Source organism: Callithrix jacchus, chromosome 9, assembly GCF_049354715.1.
Source record: "Callithrix jacchus isolate 240 chromosome 9, calJac240_pri, whole genome shotgun sequence".
In the NCBI taxonomy this organism is placed as follows: Eukaryota; Metazoa; Chordata; class Mammalia; order Primates; family Cebidae; genus Callithrix; species Callithrix jacchus.
The window spans coordinates 85,724,251-85,746,844 of NC_133510.1; the positions used below are offsets into that span (position 1 = coordinate 85,724,251).

Sequence of the window (22,594 nt, forward strand, 5' to 3'; positions counted from 1 at the left end):
CTTTAAAGTAGAATGAATACCTTAGCAACCAGCTAAGTTCTCAAACTCCTTGGAGAGCCTAGAAATTTAGTAGATTAAGATAGAATGCCTGCTTTTCCAACAAAGCATTCTAAAATTAGCCATACTGGCAATGAAATGCTTTCACTGTATTAGGGGCTAGAAGCCTGCTAGAAATCAGTTGGGACCATTTTATAAGTGTCCTTGTTCTTTAGAGACTAGGAAAAAATATAATTTGTGTGAGTCCTTTAGAAAAACAGGCTTTTTCCCCCATGAGCTTGTCTGGCAGCTTTTTAATAAAGTTCTAAAACTTGTATAATTTTTTGAATTATAGTTGGTGTGTGCAATTTGTTGTTGTCTGCATGTCAGTCACATATGCATCACTCTATCAGTGTCATAATAGTGCTCACAGCCACTTACTATTGAGATATCATTCACTTGATAGTTTTCTTCATCCTGAAGCCCAATGTTTATGTTATCACAGATCAAATCAAATTCATACATACCACATATTTCAAAAGATTTTTGTTGTTTTTGTTTCATTTGTACCTACACGCAAACTTGGGGAAGCGCCAGAAAATTTACTTATTTGTCACTAGATTTTAAGTAGGAACAGATGATATCTACTTAACCTTTATGTTTACCATCATATGCTTTGTTCATGTTGGCTAACCAGCACTGATGTGCAAGATATATGATTATGTGTTTTTAAAAAAGGCATTGAACAATTACTATAGGGGTTGAGGAAGGGATAATTACTTTTCATATGAGTGGTCACATAAGTTTCCTTAAAAATTAGGAAATCTATACTGAGTCTTAATAATAATTCCTACTACATGCTTTATTGTTATCTGCAAGCAGGAGCTGTCCAGTAATTTGAAACATAAGAATCAGTGAGATCTAGCTATTACATCATCAACATCCCAAAACATTCTTTCCTTAAGGAGTTAGCCTTTGCCTGGGTTATTTAGACCTGGGGCTTTTTAGGGAGAAAATGCATTATTTGTTCTACATCTGAAACTGGTTTATATCTGCCTGAAGCCAGCCTGGAGACATCCAAATTCCTTTTGTCTGTGAGTGAATTGGAAATAAATCTGGGTGATGAACCTGTTCACTCTATCATCCCACAGCAAATCTTCTCATTCTTATGAAAGTACCTTTATTATGTCATTTCTTACAGAATGAGAAGGGAAAATAGTCATTATTGCGTCTTTCCTCCTGGGCAGCATAAACATTTTTTTCTATTATTATAAGTTAAGAAGAATTACAGTACCAGAAAACATGACTTAACCTTTATCCCCTGCCCTATTCCCGACCAAGTGTCTTAGTTTCCTTCCTTATTGAATTTATTGAACTTTCTTTTCCTGTGGCCATTTCCTTTATGGAATTGTTATTATTTTAGCACTTTAACCAAGCTTGTAGGATTACATATATACCACTCTGTCCTAATCTAAATGCACTGATGGTACTTTTTTGCAGTTATCTTATTCCCTCTCTGAATATTTTTGATAGTATTTGTACAGAATGGTATAGTGTAAAGAGCCAGAGAAAACTGTAATCTGAATCCTGAGTTTGACATTTGCTTTTTTTTTTGAAATCTTGAATGAGTTTGTTAAGCTCTCTGAAGCATAATTCATTTGCGAAATGAGACTGATAATAAAGTGTAGGGATAATGTAAAGGTAGAAAATAATATATTTAAGATGTTAGTAGGTACTCAGTAAATAATAAATTTCATACGGCAGATAGCTGATGCAATGGGAAAAAAATTATGGTTTTGAAGCCATTTAATCATTTTAGGATAGGATTATTAACTGTCCTTGTACAAGTCACTGATCATTCCTCAGCCTTTGGTCTTTATTCATAAAATGGATATTCTAACCTCTATCGAGGATTAGAAATGAGAAATGTAAAGGTCTTACCTTTCCAGTGCCAGGGATATAGCAAGGACTTTTTTTTTTTTTTTTTTTTTTTGAGACTGAGTTTCGCCCTTGTTACCCAGGCTGGAGTGCAGTGGCGTGATCTCGGTTCACTGCAACCTCCGCCTCCTAGGTTCAGGCAATTCTCCTGCCTCAGCCACCTGAGTAGCTGGGATTACAGGCACGTGCCACCATGCCCAGCTAATTTTTTGTATTTTTAGTAGAGACGGGGTTTCACCATGTTGACCAGGATGGTCTCAATCTCTTGACCTCGTGATCCACCCGCCTCGGCCTCCCAAAGTGCTGGGATTACAGGTGTGAGCCACCGCTCCCGACCCAAGGACTTTTTCTTACAATATTTGTTGCTTAAATCTTTATTGAATTACCTTTTTAATGTATTTAAGTTATCCACTATCTTTGTTTTTTTTTTTGCATTTTAGGTTTTGCATCTTGATTTTATTATCACTTTTATAGACCTTTTTTTGTGTTAAGGTTAGCCTTAGAACTAAAGTACATCTTCTAGACTTAGAACTAACGTGTCACATATTTCCCTCTTACGAATTGAATTACATATGCATGGAAAGCATTTTTAAAGGTCACTCATAGATTACCATTGCTCTTCCTTATTCTCTTAATTCAGTAGATAAGCCCAAGGCAAAGTGAAATAAATCTGCTGGCTGATGTATCACAAGCTAGAAAATAATTTTCTGTGAGTGAGAGACAAAAAGTATAATTCTCACCTGAGCTGGGGATTTGGAAAATTTATGATTATTCTCTACTAGCTGGTAAAGGCAGTGTGTTAAGTTCAGCTAGTCCTGGGTTTAAATTGCAGTTTTACTATGTTACATATTCATGATTTTGAGTATATAATTTAGCCACACTTCTCAATTTTTTCCATCTGTAAAATCCAAATAGTGACATTCCTTGGTAGGCAATGAGATACGTTTACAAAGAAACTATAGAAATTGAAAAACTGTTTCATCTTGCGGACCTACTTTGACCAATTGGTAGTGGTTGAGTGGGGCAATGTGTTAAGACCACTTAAGAGGCTGAGAAAAAAATTCTACATGTCCAAATGTATGGAGTAGGAGGAGTAAGTGAACATGAGTCAGACATTTGTCACCTGTAACTTGCCACTGTAATCCATAGTAAATGCTCAATTATTATTGCCATAGTCATCATTGTTATTATTAAGACACAATGAATGGTTACATAAAGTTCTTCAAATTTGTAATAAGTGGTACCTGCCTAGGCTAGTTATTTATCAGTTTTCATATACTTGCCAAGATGTATGACATATTACATTACTTATTTATAGCCCCTTAATATTTTTTATCTTGCAAGCTTTACAAATTAATAAGTTGCGTAGGGGTTCTTAAGAAAGTGGACCAGTCATTAATTATTGAATAAATTAATAATTCTTTTTATTGAGATGGAGTCTTGCTCTGTTGCCCAGGCTGGAGTGCAGTGGCATGATCTTAGCTCACTGCAACCTCTGCCTCCCGGGTTCAAGCAATTCCCAGCCTCAGCCCCCAGAGTAGCTGAGATTACAGGCATGAGCCATGGTGCCCTGATAATTTTTGTATTTTTAGTAGAGATGGGGTTTTCATCATGTCAGCCAGGCTGCTCTTGAACTCCTGACCTCGCGATTGACCCACTTCGGCCTCCCAAAGTGCTGGGATTACAGGCATGAGCCACCATGCCTGGCTAATATTTTATTTTAAAATAGATTTTAATAGTGATAGATTTCTGACTTGGGAATAAGCAAGTATACTTTCTGAAATAATTTTTAGATATTAACAATAATAAAGATTTCTATTTCAAAAGTACTCTGGAAATGGGGTTATCTCACACTCTTTCTTCTGTACAGAAGACCTACTGTTATTATCCTAAGAATCAGTTAAAGTTTTATGTGAAAAGTAGAAGCTATATTAAATAAAATGGTTGTACAACTTTTTTAAACTGACTTATAAGCACTTGAAGAACCAAAGAGAATTTCAGGTTGATTCCATATGGAACCTGTAATTTAGGCCCATATTCCATCTGGCTTTATAATCCATTTAAGAGATAAATATATGTATATGTTTTATCATACTTGCTTTACATTTTTTAATACTTTAGGGTTTATATTTTCTGTTATATAAATCATATAGTATTGTTTGAGTATGAAGTGATTCACTTTTCCTAAGAAGTTATGATTTGCTTTATTTGAAAACATTTGTTAGTTCAATATGGCAAGAAAAAAATCCATCTGACAGTGTGTCAGTGCTTATAGAGATATGAAAATAAAAACAAAATTATTACAGAAATGTATGGAAATTTAAAAGAAATTCATTACTAATCTATCATTTTAACAATTGTAAGCATTTTTGTGGATTTTATTCCAATCTTTGATCTTTGCTTCAGTATTTCTTTTGTCTTACCTTAGATATGTAATTTAACTTCACCAACTTCTTAAGTGTAGATATGTTATAAACTTTGAGGGGAAAAAATCAAACATTTTCAACTATCATTTTTATAATAATATAGTTTAGGGATTATTTATCGAACTAGAACCACATAGATCTGTGTGAGTGGGTAAAAATGTATCTTTTTGTGTATAATGTGTATTATTTGTCACCAATATTTTTTATTATTCAGGAAAGCAAAGGGCATTCAAAAGATCAAGGGACTGAAACCAATTCATTCACTTAGTCAAACATATTCATATTTAAAATACCGTGGAAACATAAGGTAAATATGATTAACACAAAGGGAGTGAGTTCTTCCTTTCAAGCAAAAAATGTACATCCCATGTGGGTTATTCATTTACAAAAAGCCTCTGATTATGCCTCTTAAAAAAAAAGCTTTCATGATTATGATTTCTTACGCTAGTCTGACGGGAAAATAACGCAGGTTGCCAGTTTGCTGCTTGGTCTCAGAAACTGAGTGGTGCCTCTACATTTGCGGTGCTTAGTAAAACTACAATATTTAACTTAAATATATAAATTATCTTAAAATACAATTTTTGCATCAGTTGGCTATTTTGTTCATTATATAAACATATAAGGGAAGGGGGGATGAAAATTCATAGGCAGCTGGTATGCTTTTGACTTTACTTCCAGCTTTTTTCTCCTGCTTGGCTCTTAGGGCAATGCTGTTTGGTAGCTGAAACATATATTATTAGAGAGTAATGACTCGTGGCGAAAATGCCTCATGCTCATGTTGTATGTGGTGCTGGGCATGCTTGATAATTGTCATCTGTTTATTGAGTATTCCAAATTAAACTGGTAAATTTTATTTACTTTATTATATTATCAATAATTAATAATTTTAACTATTTAATGAATTAACAAAAATAATTTCATAATTTTATTAGACAAGGTCTCACTCTCTTCCCAGGTTGGATTGCAGTAATGCGCTCAGGGCTCGCCTTGATCTCTTCAGGTTCAGGTGATCTTCCCACCTCAGCCCCCCGAGTAACTGAGACTACAGAAGTGCAACATCACACCTAGCTAATTTCTTGTGTTTTTTGTAGAGATGGGTTTCGCCATGTTGCCCAGGCTGATCTCTAACTCATAGACTCAAGGTATCCACCTGCTTTGGCTTCCCCAAGTGCTGGGATTACAGGCATGAACCACCTTGCCCTGCCTTTATTTACTTGTCAGCAATATAAAATTCAAATATTTTCTAAAAAAATTTAGCAGCAGTGTTTAATCTACATATACTTTTAACTCTCTCAATTATTCTTTCTCAAAAAGGTAAGTCCTTTGTTGATAGGATCTCACACTTCTTTCATATAGTTCCTCTATACAGCTCTCCACTTAGTTATTCTCTAAATACTTGAATTTCTAAAGGAATAAGTGAATGTGAATAAGAAAGAACAAAAGAATAAAGAACAAACATAGCTTTCAGAAAGAAAAAGAAATGATAACAAGGGACATATGTCTGGGAATCAGATGTTGTATGTTAAAAATCAAAGCTTTACTACCTATTAAAATTTTGACTTGAGCCATTTCACTTCATTTTCCAAACGTGATTTTTCTTCTGTCAGATGGAAATCAGGATGACTTCTTCGGGAATCAGATAAGAACATGAATGAAAGTACTTCCCACAGCATCTGAAATTCTATGCACTATGATGATGACAATGTTGTTGCAAATATTGTGGGAAAACTGTATCCTCCCTTTGATCTTCATGATTAATTCTCTTTCCAGGTGAAGCATACATGCGTTTAAGCAAACTCCCCGAAGCAGAACATTGGTATATGGAATCACTGAGATCCAAGACTGACCACATCCCTGCTCATCTCACCTATGGGAAGCTGCTAGCTCTAACAGTGAGTAGCTGCCCTGTTGGTCTGTAAAACTTGATTTTCTTGGCCAGGTGCGGTGGCTTTCACCTGTAATCTCAGCACTTTGGGAGGCCAAGGCTAGCGGATCACCAAGTCAGGAGGTCAAGACCAGCCTGGCCAACATGGTGAAACCCTGTCTCTACTAAAAATACAAAAATTAGCCAGATGTGGTGGCAGGTGCCTGTAGTCCCAGCTACTGGGGTGGCTGAGACAGGAGAATTGCTCGAGCCAGGGAGGTGGGGTTGCAGTGAGCCAAGATTGTGACACTGCACTCCAGCCTGGGCAACAAAATGAGACTTCATCTCAAAAATAATAATAATAATAATAAAGTAATTACAAAACTTGGTGTTCTCCATGCAGACTTGGATAGATGGGGTTCGAAGTACCATTTTCACGGCCAGTTAACTCAGCTGGTAGGGATATAATGGTGATGATACTGTGTTAGAACCCCTTACAGAAAATATAGAAAAATGTGTTACTTTTTCTATGACGTGTAGTCTAGACAAGATGTGAGATGTCTGTATCATGCCTGTATCAAAACATCTCCTGTATCTCATAAATATACACATCTACTGTGCACCTATAAAAAATGTTTAAAAGAATTAAAAAGATAAACAACCAAACAAAAAAGATGTGAGATGCCATGATCCTCGAAGTAACTTAATGGAAAAATATAAATGGAGAATCTCAAATATGGAGTTACATACTGAATTTTTGTTCTAATAATGACATTTGCATAAATATTAGGTTCTGTAAACCAGTGTTAGCCCCAAATTGGCTATAATTAGAACTAAATCTGATTCTTGTACATAGCCAACACTGTATAAAACTATATGTGCTGAAATTCCTTCCAATTGAAATCATTCTGTAAGAGAGGTGGAGCTATCCTATGGCCTCTCACTGTGTGACAGGCACCCTTGGAAGCCACCATTCCATGAAAGTGACATGAGTATAGAGCATTGGAAATTACTAGTATTGCACCACTATGACCTATAAAAATGGTAATTTCATATATTTCAAAGTAATACTAATGTCTTTATTTTACACAATAGGGAATAGTTTAAAATTTTAAGTAACTTTTCTGAGCTCACATAGCCAGTAAGTGATAGAACTAGGCTTCAATCCTTGTCTAAATCAAATATCTGTTACTTTAGTTATAGTACCTAATCTCTCTCCAATATTAATAAAAATAAATGAATATTAGAAAAACATACAGCAAATGATCACAAAGGTGATTCCTAAGTGAATTCATAGAAAAATATTTTTGTATTACTTCAAAAAATAATAACATTTTACTTTCTACAGCAGATGGTAGATAACACTTAAAATTGTCATGTATCCATTCTAAGATACCATGAAATGGTCTTAAAGAAATCATATAACATTTTAGGAGGCTGAGGCAGACAGATCACCTGAGGTTAGGAGTTCGAGACCAGCCTGGCCGACATGGCGAAACTCTATCTCTACTACAAATACAAAAATTAGCCAGGTGTGGTAATGCATGCCTGTTACCCAGCTACTCAGGAGGCTGAGGCAGGAAAATCGCTTGAACCCGGGAGGCCAGTGTTGCAATGAGCCAAGATCATGCCACTGCACTCCAGCATGGGCAACAGCATGAGATTCCATCTCAAAAAAAAAAAAAGGAAAGAAATCATATAGGTAGACTAAGTAACCAGAAAACTTCCCACTAAAAATACTTAGATATACTTAGTAAAATATAACAGATATGTTTCGACACTAAACTGAGCTTGAATAGTAAGAGAAGTTCCTAGGAGCTAGAAATAAAGTGATAACTGAATACCAGAGAAGTGGACAGCAGGCTGGTCCTCAAGCTCATTTGGGATTATTTACTGATCATGGAAACCAGTGAGAAGGTGGTTTTCATTTGTTTGTTTTCCTTATTTCTAGAATAGGAAACAACGCTTTGGGCCAATGGAAGGCCAGGAATTAATTGACTAAATAAAGCAGGGAAATTCATACCTGCAGTTGAAGGGACAACATAAGTTTGTCCACAGGTATAAGAAGGCAGCGTGAATGTTTGTCTATCTCAGAATGGGATCTGGGTGGAGAGTGAACAAAGTATCTGCTGGAAATTTGTTGCTCCTGTCCTTCCTGTACCATGCTTTGGATTTTGAATTTACCTACATGTCCCTGGAATTCCCAAGCCAGTATATTAAATAAAATTTAGTCTACTAAAAACTTTTGCTGAAGAAGTTACTGGAGATGTGCTTCAAATCTAGAAGGAATGATAGAGTGAGGTGAATAAAAAATGTTGGGCAAAAATACTGGAGATCATGTGGGGAAATCAGACTAAGCTTTTAATGAATAAAATATTGAGGGAATAACTATACCGGAATAGTCAGAATGGAAAGAGAAATTTCAATGGATAAGAGATTACAGCTGATTTTTGGACTTCTAAAGCAGTTGCAAGTATTACAACTGACTTGTCTGAGAGAAGGAAATGAAAATCTAAATAAGCTTTGGATAACGATGAAAAGAAATCCTATTTACACCAAAGAAACCTGGAGAGGCTTGAGACATGGAGGCAGCTGACACAGGAAAGGATGAGTTAAGGGATATAAAATGGGGTAGTAAATTGCAGCCAATGAATGGAGTAGTCAGGTCTCTCCCCTTTGTCCACAAATGCCGGCAACTAGGCACCTGCCTTCAAGGTAAGGAAAAGGTGCCCTAAGAGGTGGAACAAGTAAATAAAGAGAAGTTCAGGATTCAGGAACAGCTTGCACAGTTGAAGGCAGAATGAGAAGAGGAGTGAAAAGAGGATTGATTGAGGGTCCTCCCATGGAGTATTCAGATCTTTAATACCCCTCCCCTACCCTATGCAAAATACCAGCCACACAGGGTTTACTCTCTTTCCTCCAGCCCACCCTTTTTGCTTAGACCTTACCTCTCAAGAAGTTGTTGAATTTTGGCCTAGAGAAACTAACTCATAGTAAGGAATAGTTTTTCAAATCCCTACATTTAGAGGTCCCCTGTAAATGACTGGCTCCCAAACCAGACACAGCAGAGTGAATCTATTCCATCTAGAATGCCTTTCTATGCCTGAGGAACTTGATTCAGCTTTTATTGATTAACTCATTCTTAAATATCAGTGGGTAACCAGGGTTTGTTACTCATATCAGGAAAGACACAAATGAAAAAGACTGGAATTAAAACGAGTTATTAGGAGAAGGAAACCTAAGGAAGCAAAAGAAATATTTAAAGGAATAACAATCCTTAGAAAGAGATAGAAACATATAGCATTTTATGAACCAGAATGCCTTGAAAAAAAGAAACCAAAAAAAAAACAAGGAAGAGCTTTTAGAAAAATATGATATAAAAATATTTATATAATCAATAAAAAATATGATAGCAACATGATTTTCATTTGGAGGACAGAAGAATGAAGGTAATGAAATCTTCTTATATGCGAACAAAAGATGAGGATGCAAAAGAGGGAATTATGAAATAAATCAATAAGGGGTCCAAATGGCAGAGAAAGTACAGAGGAAGGGAAAGAATCGTAACTAAGAATTGAAGAGTACAGTCGCCATTTCTGCTATTTACAGATACTTCTAGTTTAATCACCCGGGAAAAGTTGTTTTACCCTATGAAAACCTTTTCCCATTTCCATATTGATGATTCTGTGTGATGTGTGGTGATTCACACAACTCCACGTAAGCATTAAATTAATGTAGCTAAATTAGATTGATAAATGACCACCTTAAAAAAAAATCTCTAAAAGTTTCAGATGCCTGATTCACTGTCCCCCACCCAAAAACAATGTTAGAAGAGAGAAAAAAAAAAAGTCAGCTTAAATTTCCATGAATCTATGTATGCTTAGACCATAACACTGGATATGGAAACCATGTGACCTTTCTAAAAAAAAATTTCAAGCCTGAATGCTTAGGTTTCCTGTACCAAAAATATGATTTTAAAGGCTGTTTTATTCTTTTCAGAAGGTTTTTTTTTTTTTTGAGATTTAGAGGTTTTAATTTACCAAACCATATGGAAGGGAAGGAAAGACTCCTATACTATAATCCAAATTTTTAATCTCCCCCACCAAGACTTTTATAGTTTCCGACTTGCTGATTAGATGAAATTCAAACCCCATTATGGAATGGCTTAAACTCACAGTGCCAAAACCCCACAACCATCTTTAACAGTTTCTTTCTAAATTATGGCATTTGGCAAATTTCTGATCCCTATGGATAGCTTTTATCTAATTTGGGGTTTCTTGGCCTGGTACAGCCCACTGGCCCAACACAGAATTTGCAAAGGTAGAAAATACCACACATTTTGACTTCTGAATGCTTTAAATATATTATAAAATGTAATTGGCTGCTAGTCTCAGGAGAAGAGGAATAAAAATTAAGTGGTGTTTTCACTCTTTCATCAAAACTGATCAAGGCAAAATATGTAAAAATAAAATGCAACTATATTAGACTTAGACTGTAGAGTAGAATTTTATATAAGAATTGTATGTTTATAAGATACATTAGAACAAAATGTTGATTATTAGTACTTTTAGTATAGTCAGTGGAATGATTCACTCAGTACATTTTTTTTTAAAGCTTTTATTTAAGAATTTGTGTAATATTTACAGAATTTAGTAAAGTTCACAGAGATGTAAGGATTCCCAAACTGCTTTGGCACATTCTATAGATCAAATCCTCTTTTATTTCTCTGCCAAAAATGTCCTTTCCTCTCTTTACCTGTTAAAATTTGATTTCTTCTCTGAAGTCTTGCCTGACTTTCTTAAGCAGTTTTTTATTGTTGTTGTTCTTTCTCTATACGTTATTAGTACTGGATTCAGTATCTCATAGGCACTTCCAAATAGAATGACACATACGTACATGTCTGTCTTTTGATACTAGAAAGGGGCAGGAAGTGAGTCTTTATTTCTTCAGTACCTGGCATTTCAATGTATTAGTTACTATCCCTGTACCCCATGTGCCTTTTCCTTTATAAATTATTTAAGGGCCGGGTACATGGCTCTTAAATATTTTTGTTTCCCCACCCTGGTTCTCATTCCCTCATTAATCTCTTCATATGGTCAACACATGTATTGAGATTTATTCATTCAAGCTGGGCATTGCTTTAATCCTCAGTGATCAGTGCTGGAAAAAAAAATAATAAATGAGGGTGGCATGATTATAGAGTAGACACAGAGTAATCTTTCAAAATCCTAGATGGGGAGGTAGACACAAGAGGGGTTAGGGCGTGGTGGCTCAAGCCTGTAATCCCAGCACTTTGGGAGGCTGAGGCGGGTGGATCACGAGGTCAAGAGATCGAGACCATCCTGGTCAACATGATGAAACCCCGTTTCTACTAAAAACACAAAAAATTAGCTGGGCATGGTGGTGCGTGCCTGTAATCCCAGCTACTCAGGAGGCTGAGGCAGGAGAATTGCCTGAACCCAGGAGGCAGAGGTTGCGGTGAGCCGAGATCATGCCATTGCACTCCAGCCTGGGTAACAAGAGCAAAACTCCCTCTCAAAAAAAAAAAAGAGGGTTATGCATCTCTTCAGTGCCTGTGCTTGACATGTGTTATTTAGTAAAAGCTTGAAAGCGGTCCTTAGGAAGTATTATCCCCTCTTTATAAATGAAGAATCTGAGCTCCAAAGGTTTGAGGAGCATCCTCATAAGTCATTTCGCTACTAAATAATAGAATTGAATATCACTTCAAGGTTTTCTGAATCAAGTGTCATTAATTTTCTCTCCACGTTAAATAATTTTAAGAATGAAGTTTTTCCCACTTTGTATATGTGATTAAACTGATTGAAGATCGGAAAGGTAACTCAACTACGGTTACTCAGTAAGTTACAACTTACATAGTTACTCAGTAACTACTTATCCCCTCATCTTCTTTTTATAACCTATTTTTAGAAAGTAACTTTGGATACTGGTTTAATTTGAGTGGTTAAACAGAATTTTATTATTAGGCATGATAGGTCAGGAATATAAGACTTCAGTTTTAAGCTACTGACACTTTTAGATCCTACATTATACTTCTAATATGAAACTTTCAGGGTACCCTGAGGAATAGTTTTATATTTGAGTCATTGTAGCCTCCATGTTTAAATATAGTTGGGCCCAAGTGACATCTTTTTAAAATACATGGAAATTTCATACCAATATCATGTCCAATTAAAATACTAAACACGGGATGAGTTTGAATTGCTCTGCTTAAAATTGTGATTTATTTCTTGTTTGAACTTTGTTACCTAGGGCAAATGCCATGAATTTAAAATTGGGCATGCATTAAGAGAGAAAGGAAGGAATAACCTTTCCATCAATACGGTATTTCAGATGATTTTACAGTTGTTTCTAAAGTTGTGTGGGTCCTATAGTGGTGTGCACATGTTTACTTTGATTTTTTGTCTTCCTTTCTTTTTGTCCTTTTTAGTTAAGCCAAATATTTTTCAGTTTTGTGAGCCAATAAAATTAATATTTACTTAAATTGTAGTAAGAGTTACTTGGCTGTTAACTTATTTCCAGATTTAGGTTAGTAGGAGAGTAGGAAGGATATTGGAGACTGACAGTAATTCTTGATACAGAAAACCTTTTTTTTTTTTTTTTTTGACTACGGCATGAGAGCATTGAGCCAGACTTCTGTGTCTAGCCAAAGTTAATTAGACTACATAAAACTCCAGTTGTGGAAGTACTGGAGGTTCCATAGAAAAGCCCCATACCCCAGGCTAAAATGGTGTCAGTGTCGTTTATCTCGAAATGCAATGTAGTGTGTTTCCATGGCTCTTTTGCTGTTATTATTTAGAGCTAAGACTTCTTGTTCATTCATTTGACCCTCTCCAGGGAAGAGCTACTTCCAGATTGGAAGCTGACCAACATTTGGGTTTTTGTTTGTTTGTTTATTATAATTACTGCACAGCCATGTATAGATTGGAGCTAGATAGGAACAAATGGTAATTTTTCCTGTTAATCTGATTGAATAATTATTATGGATATATATAATTCAAGTTGCTAAATTTATTCTTTGAAAAGGGAAGGTATAATATCACATATATCATGCTACTGAAATATTGGATGAAAATATAGAAGGAAGTTTAATTACTGTAATATTCAGCTAAGCCTTTATATGAAGTTGCTGTACCTGAACTTTATGACTTACTAGTCTGGACCTATAGAGTTATTGTATTATTTTTACTCTGAGGCATAATGAATCTGATAGTTCCTTTTTTAGTATTTCCGTTCCACTCCAAATATGCGTTTGTTATCTAGCAGCAGTCTTATTGTTATTATACTTGCTGTCACTGACAAAGGAATCTCCAAAACCTCTCAGGCGTTTATTCTACTTTTGTATGTCACTTAGTAGAAATCATCATTGGAGCTATTTCTTTTGCCTGTTATTCTCAGGAGTAATAAAAATTAAAATACTCAAATTCTTTGGAATTAAAGGCCATATGAGATAATTTCAGCCATATCTACATATATGTGCTGCTTTGCTTGAAAAGTTTGTTTTTTATCTATTTATTTAGAAATAAGATTAGTTGACCCTTGAATAATCCAAGTTTGAACTGTGTAGATCCACTTATACCCAGTTAGTTTTTCAATAAATACATTGGAAATTTTTTTTTTTTTTTTGGAGATTTGCAACAATTTGAAAAACGTGCAGACAAAACTCATAGCCCAGATTTATTGAATATTTTTTAAAGTTAGATATGTCATAAGTACATAAAATATGTGTAGATATTAGTCTATCATTTACTGCCATAAGACATACACAAGTATATTATAAAAAGTTAAAAATTATCAAAATTTATGCACACAAACACAGGCTATTAGTAGTTAAGTTTTGGGGGGAGTCAAAAGTTATATGTAGATTTTCATCTGCATGCATGAGGGTTGGTCCCTCTGACCCCTACATTGTTCAAGGGTAAATTGTGTATTGCTTTTATTTATTTATTTTATTTTTTTAAATTGCATTTTAGGTTTTGGGGTACATGTGCAGAACATGCAAGATAGTTGCATAGGTACACACATGGCAGTGTGTTTTGCTGCCTTCCGCTCCTTCACCCACATTTGGCGTTTCTCTCAAGTGTATTGTTTTTAAGGTACAGTGACTCTCTGAGGCTGGCATGCAGATGGTAAAGGAATTTACCAAGGCATTAATGAATTTAGAAAGTCAGATTTATTTAGAGATATGGGAGATACCTTTCAAGAGAGCAATGGGCAAGACAGCAGAGGGAAGGCTGTCTGCTGCCTGCAAAGAGGCAGGTGCTAGAGGGGAGTTTTACAAGGTTGTGCTACTTAGGCTGAATGCTTGCAGATAGGATGCTTGGGTCCAGGAGGGCTGTGAGCAGGGAGCTTGTAATAGTATGGTTGGGTGCTAGTGAGCCTTTTGGAGATGACCCCATTTCTCATATGCTGCCCTTTCTACCCCCGTTTCTATTCCTGCTAGTTACGCCCATTTTAAATTTTTTATTAACTCCCCAGAGGTCCACACATTAATTTTATTTTATTTTATTATTTTAGAGACAAAGTCTAGCTCTTTGACCCCATGCTGGAGTGCAGTGGCACATCTTGGTTCACTGCAACCTCCACCTGTCGAGTTCGAGCAATTCTTATGCCTCAGCCTCCAGAGTAGCTGGGACTACAGGCATCCACTCTTAAGCGGCTGATTTTAGTAGAGCCATGGTTCCGCCATGTTGGCCAGGCTCGTCTCAAGTCATCTGCCCACCTTGGCCTCCCAAAGTGCTAGGATTACAACAAGGCATGAGCCACCGTGCCCATCTCACACATTTTATTATTGTTATTTAACTTGTCTGTTTGGTTTCTGTATTTGGTCTATTGTCATCATTTAATGCAATTTAAATAGCCAGCTGGCTCAAGCCCTCATAATCCCTAGTACTCTGATATCCCATGTTAATGGAGGCATATAGATGGAAAAGTGGTATGCTTCTTAAATATAGCTTAGCTTTCTTAGGTAACTCAAAAAAAAAAAAGCAGTCTTTTATAAAAACTTGCATTGGATACACAGTTTTGTTGAGCCTGAACTGTGTCTCTTGCTAAGAAGCAGTGGAGATACAAAGACTCACAGCATTCTCTTGGTCTCCATGTATTTTATTTTAGTGAAATTCATAATAAAAGCTACTCTACCATACTTATGACTGGTGGAAATCACTTTTGCTTCAGAAAGGACAATTATGTAGGTTCATTCATTGTGTTTCCTTACCCTTTAATTTTTATCATAGGCACAGGATCCCATACCATTTGGAAGATTCCAACCCCTCCCCCAATTTATAGCTTTAATTTGTTAAAGAAGCCCTATCGATACTCTGTGATACTTCATGGCTTTCAGCTTGTTATTCTTTCTGCTCTATCATTGGCTCTCCTATCATACAATAAAGCATAAAAACATTTTAACATGAGTTAAGCTGTTTTTAATTTATGCTTTATGTTTTCTTGGCTTGGTAATGTTTTTGTAATAATATACCAAGTAGAACATTTGCATATCACTTCTTATTAAAATAGCATCTGGTCTAAGCCTATGTTCACTCTTAGGAGTGATGATATAGACAATATACATTTTTAGAAACAAACATATTTCTTCTCAAGTGTTTGGGCCAATGCTTTTACAAAAGAAAATTGTATTTTTTCCTTATGGCATTTGGATATGGAGATATATATACACACACACACATATACACACATGCACATAAATGATGCCATGTCTGTTCCAAGATGTGAAAGTCTTCATTTTTGCAGACTCATAAATAGGTTCAAAACCTATCTGGCCATGAACATTTTCACAAGTCCTTACGTTTACCTGTATTACTTTTGAGGCCCATGAAGCTCAGCATGCTGAAGGATGAAGCCTGCAGAGCTTTAGATTGTATCCTTAGTTTTTAGTAAAATTATACTCACTTCAAACACAGTTAATTCTGGGTTCAGATTCATATTTTTCCCCAAGTCCTGAATGTCTCATTGATTTCACGTATCCCTTGATATATTAAATAAATCCTCATCTGTTGTTTTTCTACCTTATAAAAAATTAAATATTACATGTAAGGTGGCTCCTTTTGTGAAGTGGCTCCCTCCTGTTTTCTGAAAGCAGTACTATTTAAATTGCTCTGTTTGTTTGTTTTTGAGACAGGGTCTTGCTCTGTCACTCAAGCTGGAGTGTAGTGATGCACACCTCCTGGGCTCAAGCCATCCTCCTTCCTTGGATCATCCAAGGAACTGCTGTTACAGTTGTGAGCCACCACAGCAGCCCTTTAAAATTGCTTGTTAGCTTTTTGGCTATTACAATAAAATATACATATGTGGTATTTCATGTATGTAAATGCCTGACTTCAAAATTTATAAAAACATTTTCAAAAGAAATCTTCATTTGGTTTTAGATTTTTCTTCTAATACAGTTCTGAAAGGAAAATGTATTTTTGGCATATATTTTTGAATGAATAGAATTTTAGCATAGCTACTGATGAAAAGGATTTATGTATTTGTATATGTGATAGAAAATAGTGACAGTGGAGTTTAAAGCTGAATTTTTAATATAAATGTGATATATATAGTTTTTCTCATATGTGAAGTTTTGAAGGAACCATTATGATACTCCACATTGAAAGAGGTGAGGGTGAAGGACATGGGAGACCCGAGTGAAGTGGCTTGACCTTTATCTGGTAAACACTGAAGTGGTAGAATGTTGGGTTGGAGCCAGAGCACCTGAGCACTTACCTGCCTCGTAATTGATTTCTTCTCATAGTGGAAGGCTTAATACTTTCAAAAGGCTTAATATTGCAGGCTCTCATTTCTGTGACATAATTGAGGCTCTTTGTCAAAAGGGACAGGATGAGGTACATTCTTGAGCATATACTGTAATTCAGTCTGTGTGGTAATAACGATACTTTAGGTAGAGGACCACAATATGCAGAATGACTCATGTATTAGTAGGACTGTCTGGTCAGTTTGACATTAGCTGTATGGCGTAAAGTTTACAGTGGGCACTGACTATTGTATAAAGCCATATGTAATGATGTCATATAGTGGAGAAATCAGTAGTCTGGTTTTTAGATGTAGCATCACCAAGAAATTTTTTGCCTCTGAAAAACAAAACCTAAAGATATATCATGTTTTTATAGGTTTTTATATTTCTCATCTTTTGAGATGAAACAGCAATAGCTAGCAGAGGAAAAGACTTTCTGTCTGCTTGAATCAGAAATATACTCACTTAAAGCAGAGAATTACTTGATCAGAAGCCTATGGCCTTATAGCCTTATGTTGTAAGATTTCCTCATATACCTCAAAGATGTTACATCAGCAGAAGGAAAGGATTAAGTTGAAATCTATTGCTTTGGCTCAAGATGATTTCCTGAGGGTGTCTGTCTTCCCCTTTTCTACATAGGGTACACATTTGCCAGAAGTGGTAATCATCTCCTCCACTCTATCTCTGCTGATATGGAAGAGAACTCTTCCATCTTGACTCCTGCACCATCTTAACACTCCTCTCTCTCTCTGTCTCTCTCCCTGTATGTGTGTATATATATATATATATATATATATATATATATATATATATATATATATTTACACACACGCACACATATATATACACACATACGTATAGTTATGTGTATGTATGTATGTATGTGTAGTTATGTAGTTTATATAGGCATATATAACTGTATTTATGCCCTTATACATTTGCCTTGACTGTGTGTGTATACATATATATGTAGAGAAAGAAGTATAATATATATATATTTATATATTGTTGTATATGCCTATATTTTATATATAGTTATATATGCCTATATAGTTATATGTAGACACATAGCCTATTTATATAGGCATATATAGCTGTATTTATGCCTTTATATATTTGCCTTGCCTCTGTGTGTGTGTGTATACATATAGAGAGAAGTATAATATATATTTTCATATATAATTATATATACTTGTAACTTAATGCCTTTAAACCTTTGCTTTGACTGTAAACATTAGCAAAGCTGACTCAACAAGTAATGCTGCACAGCAAGGACTGGTTTTATGTAAGAGTAAAATGAAGAATTTCAAATATGCTGAAATTTAAGAATGCCAAGAAGATTTTACTACTGCCATTATTTTACTATTGCCATTATTGCTTTGATAGGAATTATCAAAGCAATATTCCTAAAATGTACAAAATACATTTCCAAATGTATTCCACATAACTATAATACTTCTAGATGTCCATTGGGAAAAAATCCAGTTGTCAAATTAGTGTGAGAAAAGATATAGACTATATTCCATTCTTAAAATATGTATACATAGTATCTGTTAGAGACACTGAAGTCTTCTTTGTATTTAAAGCCCTATTTAGCTTATTCATCATATGGAACAGTTTTTTTTTCAAGTCGAAACCATTTATCCCAAGAAAGCAGTGTTCTGCCAAATGTACTTTGTAGAATTTTATAAGATATCAAACTGAAAGGGAGCAGGCATGCAGAATACAAAAGTTTAAGAAATAAATATAGGTGAAAGAAACCAGTATTTACCTGGTAAACTGGAAGACCTTGAGTTGTAGACAGAAGACCAACACCAAATTGCTTACTCAGTAATTTATTTCTGTCAAGTGTGTAGTTGGTATTTAGCATTGAAAAATTTACTAAAAATGCGTGTGATTCATTGTCTTCTCTGTGATTGGTATGATGGGTGGACGGAGATCATAGGACAGTTTGAGGAAATCAGTATGGAGATGCCAACAAGGTCAACATTTTGAAAGAGAAAGATTTATTATTAACATCGTGGCTGTAGCTTTGCTGAAAATAGCCATTTGTCTGGATGAATCCAGAAGAAAAGAGTTGAACTACCAGTTGACAATGTTATAATGCATTTAAAAGGGTGTATATGAAATATTCAGAATCCTACTTAAAAGAAAAAGCTTTGTTTTCATGCTCACAAAACTTCAGCCATAAGTTTGAAAGAGGAAATTGACTTTATTAATTTGTGACCCTAAGCAAATTGTAATTATTTTCCCTTTCTCAAATAGAAACAGCATTTGGTGATTGTAATATTTAAAATCTTTTCTTAACATATCTTTGGCAAATGCTGTTACTTATAACATTTATAAGTACCCTATACAGAATAATAGATCAGAGGAAGCAGTCATGACTGAAATTTTTCCTTTAACTGGAATGCTCTCACCCTCCACCTTTAGCAGTTTGAGTCATAATCTTTTTTTAAGTTTTATCTTATGAATTCATTTGTGTTGCAAACTATTCCAACATGAAAAAAAATTTATGAGGCACCTATGTAATTTTAACTCATAAAATAAAGGCTATAATTTTGTGGCATTTCTGTTAGATTTTTAATGCAATTAATTTTTAATAAAGTCTTTATTTTAGAATAGTTTGATCACAAAATCAAAGTTAGTATAGAGAGTTCTCATATGCCCACACTCAGCTTCCCTTATTATTAATATAACACATTAGTATGATATAGTTGTCACAATTAATGAGCCAATATAGATACATTGTTATTAACTAAAGTCCATATTTTATCCAGATTTCTTCAGTTTTTCTTTAATGTCCTTTTGTTGTTCCAGGATCCCATTTAGGAAACCACATTCCATTTAGTAGTCATGTCTCCTTAGGCTCCTCTTGCTGTGACATTTTCTCAGTCTTCATTTTATTTAGATGACCTTAACAATTTTAAGTAGTAAATGTCATATATTTTGTAGTATGTTCCTCAATTGGCATTTGGCTGTTGTTTCATTGTGATTAGACTTGGATTATGGGGTTTGGGAGACAGACCATCAAAGGTGAATTGTCATCCTCATCCGAGCAAGGGTATCTGTTAGCAATGCGACTTACTACTGTTTATGCTAACCTTGATCACCTGGCTTGAAGTAGTTTTTGTCAGATTTCCCTATTGCACAGACACTCTGTGTATCAGTTCACTTCATGCTGCTGATAAAGGCATTCCCGAGACTGGGCAACTTAACAGAACAAAGAGATTTAGCCATAAATTATTTGCCAAGGCTGATATCAAGAAAAGTATTCTTTAGGTTTTCTTCTACGATTTTTATCATTTGAGATATTACATGTGAGTCTTTACCTTGAGTTTTTATATGGGAAAAATGACATTGGTAGTTTGATAGGCATAGCATTGAATCTGTAAAATGCTTTGGACAGTGTGACTATTTTAATGATGTTGATCTTCCAATACATGAGCATAGAATGTTTTTCCATTTCTTTTTGCAGTCTCTGAGTTCTTTCAGGTGTATTTTGTAGTTCTCCTTGTAGAGATGGTCATCCTTCTTATTTAGTTTTATTCCTAGTTTGTGTGTGTGTGTGTGTGTGTGTGTGTGTGTGTGTGTTAAATAAGATGGCATTCTTCATTTGGATCTCAGCTTGAATGTGATTGGTGTATAGAAGTGCTACTGATTTTTGTATCATGAAACATTACTTAGGTTGTTTGTTAGCTCTAGGAGCCCTATGGTGGAGTCCGTGACCTTTTCTAGGTAAAGAATCATATCCTCAGTGAAGAGAGGTAGCTTGAGCTATTTTCCTTTTGAGTGCATTTTGTTTTTTTCTCTTACCTTATGACTCTGGCCAGGACTTCCTCTACTATGTTGAATAGGTGTGTTGACCGTGGGCATCCTTGTTTTGTTCTGGTTCTCAAGGGGAATTCTTCCAGCTTTTGCCCATTCAGTATGATCTTGGCTATGGGTTTGTCATAGATGACCCTTACTGTTATTTTGAGGTGTGTTCTTTCAATGCCATAATTAGTCAGCATTTTTATCTTAAAGTGTTGTTGGAGTTTATTGAACTTTTTCTATATGCATTAAGATGATTATATGGTTTTGGTTTTTAATTCTGATTATGTGTGAACTGCATTTATTGACTTGCATATTTTGCATCAACCTTGCATCCCAGGAATGAAGTACACTTCATCGTTGTGAATTAACTTTGAGATGTGCTGCTGCATTTGGTTGGCTGGTATCTTGTTGAGCATTATTGGCCTGAAGTTTTATTTTTTGTTGCGTCTCTGCCTGCTTTTGGCATCAGAATGATGCAGGTTTCGTAGAATGAGTTAGGGAGGAGTTCTTTCTCCTCAATTTTTTTTGGATATATTCAGTAGAATTGGTTCCAGTTCTTTGTATATCCAGTAGAGTTTTCTGTGAATCCATCCAGTGCAAGGATTTTTTTGGTGGGTAGATATTTTATTACTGATACAATTTCAGAACTCATTATTGGTCTGTTCAGGTTTTCAAATTCTTCATGGTTTAATCTTAAAAAGTTGTCTGTTTCCAGGAACTTATCCATTTCCTCAAGATTTCTTAATAATTTTGATGGATCTTTCCTATTTCTGTGGGATCGGTTGTAATGTCATCTTTGTCACGTCTGATTATGCTTATTTGGATCTTTTCTTTTTCTTCGTTAATTTAGCTACAATCTATCAACTTTGATTTTTCTATCAACTTTGATTTTTCTAACTGCTGGTTTCACTAATAATTTGTATGGATGTTTATGATTCAGTTTTATTCATTTCTGCTCTGATTCTAGTTATTTCTTATCTCCTGCTAGCTTTGGGGTTGGTTTCTTCCTTCTTTTCTAGTTCCTCTTGGTGCGATGTTAGATTTTGAATTTGGTATCTTTCTACCATCTCAGTGTAGGCATTTAGCATTGTAAACTTTCCTCTTAACATTGTTTTAGCATCCCAACAATTTTGGTATGCTGCATCTGTTGCCATTTACTTCAAATAATATTTTTGTTTCTGTCTTAATTTTGTTGTTTACCCAAAAGTCATTCAGAAACAAGTCGTTTACTTTCCATTTAATTGATTGGTTTTGAGTAATCTTCTTGGTATTGATTTCTATTTTTATTGTACTGTTGTCTGAGAGTGTGCTTGGTATATATATATATTTTTATTTATTGAGACTTGCTTATGGCTGTGCATCTGATCACTCTTAGAGTGTATTCTGTGTACACTTGAGAAGTGAGAAGTTGAGAAGAATATATATTCTGTGGTTGTTGGGCGGAATATTCTGTAAATGTCTATTAAGTTCAGTTATTCAAGGGTTGAGTTTAGGTCTAGGTTTTGTTGTTGTTTCAGTTTTAGTTTTTCTGCCTTAATGATCTGTCTAATGCTGTCAGTGGGGAGTTGACGCCTCCCACTATCAGTATATGTCTGCCTTAAGGCTTTTCATCACTGCAGAAGAACTTGCTTTATAACTCTTGGTGCTCTAATATTTGCTGTGTATATATTTAGGATAGTTAAGTCTTTTTGTTGAATTCAAACTTTTATCATCCTATAATACCTTCTTTGTCATTTTTGGCTGTTGTTGGTTTAATATCTATTTTATCTGATATGAGAATAATGACTCCGTCTTTTCTTTCCTTTC

General features: G+C 35.1%; 1 protein-coding gene across 8 annotated transcripts in view; it reads left to right on the plus strand.

The window, feature by feature from the left end:
• Nucleotides 1-22,594, plus strand: part of TMTC2 (transmembrane O-mannosyltransferase targeting cadherins 2) — a 452,640-nt gene that overhangs the window by 297,063 nt on the left and 132,983 nt on the right. For all 8 annotated transcript variants that reach the window (XR_013521950.1, XR_013521951.1, XM_035257146.3 and 5 more), the window contains one exon: nucleotides 6,111-6,232. Coding sequence is in view for 6 of the 8 variants with exons in the window: in XM_035257146.3 (XP_035113037.1) it covers nucleotides 6,111-6,232 (122 nt within the window). In the remaining 2 variants the exon portion in view is untranslated. The remainder of the gene's footprint in view (nucleotides 1-6,110; nucleotides 6,233-22,594) is intronic.